At 38.4% G+C, this 4638-nt stretch overlaps 1 protein-coding gene across 2 annotated transcripts; it reads right to left on the reverse strand.

The window, feature by feature from the left end:
• Positions 1-1179: 1179 nt before the first annotated feature.
• On the reverse strand, positions 1180-4421 carry LOC109808147 (phosphatidylinositol 4-kinase gamma 4). Of its 2 annotated transcripts, none has more exons than XM_020371016.3 (2): positions 2412-4411; positions 1180-1793 (listed from the first exon to the last, which is right to left on the reverse strand). In XM_020371016.3, the coding sequence occupies exons 1-2, from the start codon at positions 3813-3815 to the stop codon at positions 1407-1409; spliced, it is 1791 nt and encodes a 596-aa protein (XP_020226605.1). In that variant the 5' UTR covers positions 3816-4411; the 3' UTR covers positions 1180-1406. The 2 variants fall into 2 exon arrangements, with proteins under 2 accessions (XP_020226605.1, XP_082931016.1); XM_083074890.1 differs by lacking the exon at positions 1180-1793 and adding an exon at positions 1814-2253 and having other exon boundaries at positions 2412-4421.
• Between the last annotated feature and the right edge of the window lie 217 nt (positions 4422-4638).

Raw genomic sequence — 4638 nt, forward strand, 5'->3', positions numbered from 1 at the left:
TCCGAAGTTCTATATGCCCTTGCGCTTCTCAAAAAAAAAAAAAAAAGTTCTATATGCCAAGAGGTTGACCAAAGTTAACAACTATATCTTGGTTTTGGACCTTTTGGTAAATTGCTCTGGGCTGATGAACCCAAAACATGGATTGGGTCACGAACCTGATCCGTAACAAACCTAATTTATTATAATAATTTCATATCTCAAATAATCCGTATTAAATGAAAAATATATTCTTTAATTTATTAAATGTATTTATTTGTTTAGTTAAGTGCTCCAGTATTAAAAGGAGTATAAAGGGCATTGCTGGTTACTCCAACCATTTATTGGAGTAAATTTAGATACTCGTGTTATTCCCATGAACAAGATAATACACTTTCTAGAACTGTATATTTGCAATACATAGATAGAAATTTCATGGTGTAGAAAGCGGAAATCTTTTCTTCCACCCACGTGCCGTAACTAGCAAGTTGGCTTTGCATAGTTTGAATATTTCGTTTGTCCAAAATCTCACCCTTTCTGGAAGGCAAAGTCAAATTGAACGGGGCAAGGGCAAGGAATTTCCTCACATCTTAATCGGTTGCTTTGTCACTGCCACGATGCCCACACCATCCTCGCAGTATATTATAACAAATATCGTCACTTATCCTTGACTTCAACACATTACATTAATTTTCGCAACCAGCAGCATTAGTATAAGCAACTCCTTTAAGAATTTATTTCACAAAAGTATTAATTATTCTGCACAGCTGTTGATGCTTTGTAACAGTTAGCAACTTAGCATAATTTGAGAAACGCTCGTGGAAGGTTTTTTTTCCGAAATAAAATTGAAATAAAGTCTTGAGGAAAGATAATTTTTTTTTTTATGATAAAAAATAGCATTGGTGTACTACAAACTAGATACCTGAATTTACAATGACCATAATAGGCATGCAAATTGCATTTCCTAACACGAGTTTGACTAATGACTTCAGCAAATGTAGTTTTAACATGCAATGCCTATTTTTGGGATTTTGAGGTTACGATTACTGAGATTGAGAAGTAAAAATTGAACAAGTATGGAAAATGACACTCCCTTTTGTTGTAAGCAAAAACATGCTTCAACAACATCTATCAATTTCCCACACGTGCCTCATTTTACTTCTACAAAACACTCTTTAACAAAAAAAAAGTTAGCTATAAATCTAAAGGTAAAGGATTTGTCTTCCATTACTGAATTCAATGTAAAGAAGTGAAGATAACTTAATGAAAGAATTTGTGAAATGTTGGGAAATACTAAATGTCAAGACCTAGGAAATCATAACTGAAATAATGGAAAAACAACCATTTGAGCTATAGGTATGTACTGGAACACAAGTATACAGACATTTATATACCAACTAGTCAACTACTATGACAGAAATAAACTTCAATTAAGAGATGGAACTTGTGATTTCATCAAGGTGCTGGTCCATGATTTCAGAAACAGCATCCAGAAATGTGGCTTCACTAGTGCCAGGAAGAACAGAATCCAGAGCTGCTTTTACAATTCCCTCGATCACAGACTCCTTGTTCAAGGATTCTCTGCACATAAGGCTTCCTATGGCAAAGGGGGTCATGCCCCTCTCCACTCCTTTCTTCAAAAGCATGGTTGAGATTTGAAGAGTACGAGCACATTCAAGTCGCAGATCCCATCCATGAAACTTCAGAAGAGCAATATCTTCATCAGCATTCAGTGATTTTATATAGTCAATGATCTCTGGGGAGTACGGCTGGCGAGCTTGGGGCCAATAAAGCCATTCAAAGGTACAATCTTCAAACTGTTGGAACAACGAAAATCCATCAGATGATTGGTTTGAAGATTAAACAAGTTTCAAGGGAAAGGCAATATAGTAAATATCACTAAACCCCTTCCTCCAACCAAGCAAGAAAAATAATCAGTCCGTCTTTCAAAACAGGTATTTGCACCAACAAAATAATGTTTAAGGATAATTAGGTTTTGCCACTTATCAAAATATCTGCAGTCAGTGCAGTCTATCCAAGATAACCTTTGCGTAAAACACATGATAATGAGATGAGTAGCACCTGAAGACACGTCATTATGATGACATGAAGGTAGTCATGCTAGGAAAAAAACTAAATCAGCACAATTCATTATTTCCCCCTCCAAAACGAAAAAGAAAAACATTCTAAAAAGAGCTCCAGCCAATAAACATTCTCTAACTTATAAGAAACTCGATTGAATATCATATTGGGTCAGGAGCTGCCGAACTCTGCAATCTGTAAACAAAACATTTACCACCCATACAAAGCATGAGAAAAAAAAGTTTAAACATTTCACTTCAGGCAAACAAAAAAGCACCATTGCATTCATTAAAACAGAACAATTCATTTATAAAAATAAAGAGAACAACTGAACAACAAAAAAAGGTGCTTACACTTGTGGGCAAGCAGTATCCATGATCAATTGGAATCAAAACAGCCTGGTCATTTTTCTCCTCTTTTCCGATTAAAATATTCCCAGCATGTCGATCAGCATTTGCAAGTCTCATGTCCAGCACAGTAATTTTATGCACTTCCTTCACTGGGAAAGCCCCAGGGCCCATATCCTCACAACTTCCATTATTCTCCATGAACATTTGCAAGGAGCCAATCTTGGTGGTCAAGTCCCCAGGATGGTTAAATCCTTTATGCAAGCACTGAACCAGAACAGTCGGTGGAACCCCAGCAAAGCCCTTCTCATCACCAAATAATGATCGGCGGCCACTCATTGGATGGTCCAAAATATAAGCTGCAACTTCCCTAAATGCTCCCTGACCAACTCTAGTACCCTTCTTTAAACCTTCACCATCTTCTGAGAAAGGCAAACCTCTAGGGTTATTCACAGCCATTGGCTCTTCATCAATGGGCTTAAAAACAGATACATACCTTTGCCCTGTTGAATCAACCATAAAGTAAGCTCCCCCTGTACCCTCAGCAGATCTGATTGGATAATGTCCACTGTCTAACCCTTCATATGTAGAGTTAATCATATTCCAAATATCAGAAGCTAATTCAATTTTCTTGTTAACAATAACTGGCTCCAAAAGAAGATCTCTCTCAAGAGCCTTCCTCGACACAATTGGCTCGGCTCCATAATCCCTTCCTATATCTTCTTTACTAACATCATATTTTCTCCTAATATTGTTTTCACTAACATCACAATCTTTTGTATCATTCAACTCCTTTGCCACAATGGACAACTCATCTTGTCCTGTCCTAACTTCAGCATATTTCACTCTAACGAAAAGATGAATCACTGCATCATTATATTTACTGCAGATATCATCAATAAGCCTCTGATCCTCAAGCAGCTCCCCATTACACACAACTTCCTGCTTTTCAGGATCAGCAAAGCGCTTCTCCTTTTTCGCAATCTGTTGCTTAACATACCCAACATCTCTGCATCTCTCCACCTGAAAAGTAAACTCCTTGCCAGAAGAAGTTCTCACACTGATGGTCTGGAGATCTGAAAGCCTAATCACCAAATGCAGAATATTCCCTTCTGTAACCCCATAATCCTTCAGCAGAGAATTGCTCCGTGCCAGCTCCCGGCCATCACAAACCAACTTTTGCTTGTTTGTCAATGAAGGAAGCCCCTCAGCCTTTAGGATTTTGAGCTTTACCGACTCGATGGTATCGCAGGGAAGAACTCGCATTGGGGTCAAGGATCCGGAATAGGAGAGATATATGAAAATGAACTCATGATCCATGGACAAGTGCAGTGGGGTATAGTATCCATTTGGAGACAACAATAGCTCCCTTGGGACAGGGCTAAGAGTGATTACACCAGCAGATGACATTTTCAATGTTGATTAAGGGAATTTAAAAACAAAGAGCTTGAGGCTTTGGACTAAGCCTGAACCCTAATTCCTAAAAAAATTCACAACAACACAGCCATGGGATTTGTACAATTACAGCTACCTGGGGTGTGATTATGACACACACCTACCCAGATGAACAAACAACCTCAAAGACGAGACTTGAAACAAAATATGCACAACAAGGAACACTTTTTTCGACAGAAATGATGAAAAATTCCAGACCCAAGCCCTAATTTCCCATCATTTCCCCCACTAAAACGTAGAGACAAATCAGCCAGCAGAGAAAAGATATCGAATTTGGAAGCAAATCAGAAAAGGGTGAGAATCAATCGCTGGAAACTCGAGAGAGAGAGCAGATTCTTACCCCCGGGGAAGCAGAAAGTTTGAAGCTTTGGCAGCAATAATGGGAAAGTCCGTAATGGGGTTTCTTTAATTTGTGCTGTGAGAAGAGTATTCAATTGAATAATCGTGAAACTAGGGATGGGTTGTTATGTTATTGTTGACTCTGACCGAAAACGAGAAGCAGGACAGAAATAGGAGAAAGAGAGAGAAAAAGAATGGATTGAAGAACAAGATAAACGCACGTAGCCGCCTGGTGTAGAGTACGATGTATTCATACTGTATACCGTACACATACACGTATAGAATTAATTATTTTTTTTGTGGGTGAGGGGGTCTTTTTGCCCTCTTCTTTCGCACACAAATCACGGAGAGGGTACCTTCCGTTACTTACACAATGAATGGACCGCGCTTTGCTTTGCTTTGCTTTGTTTCTCTCTCTCTCTCTCTCTCTCTTACCATT

This window comes from Cajanus cajan, chromosome 5 (assembly GCF_000230855.2).
Source record: "Cajanus cajan strain Asha chromosome 5, NIPB_CcT2T_4, whole genome shotgun sequence".
NCBI lineage: Eukaryota > Viridiplantae > Streptophyta > Magnoliopsida > Fabales > Fabaceae > Cajanus > Cajanus cajan.

Excerpts from the sequence above, each read along its gene's own strand:
- LOC109808147 (XM_020371016.3), bottom strand. The coding sequence starts at position 3,815 with ATGTCATCTGCTGGTGTAATCACTCTTAGCCCTGTCCCAAGGGAGCTA. Across the intron at positions 1,794-2,411 it reads GATACTGCTTGCCCACAAGT|TTTGAAGATTGTACCTTTGA; the intron begins GTAAGCACCTTT and ends TTGTTCCAACAG.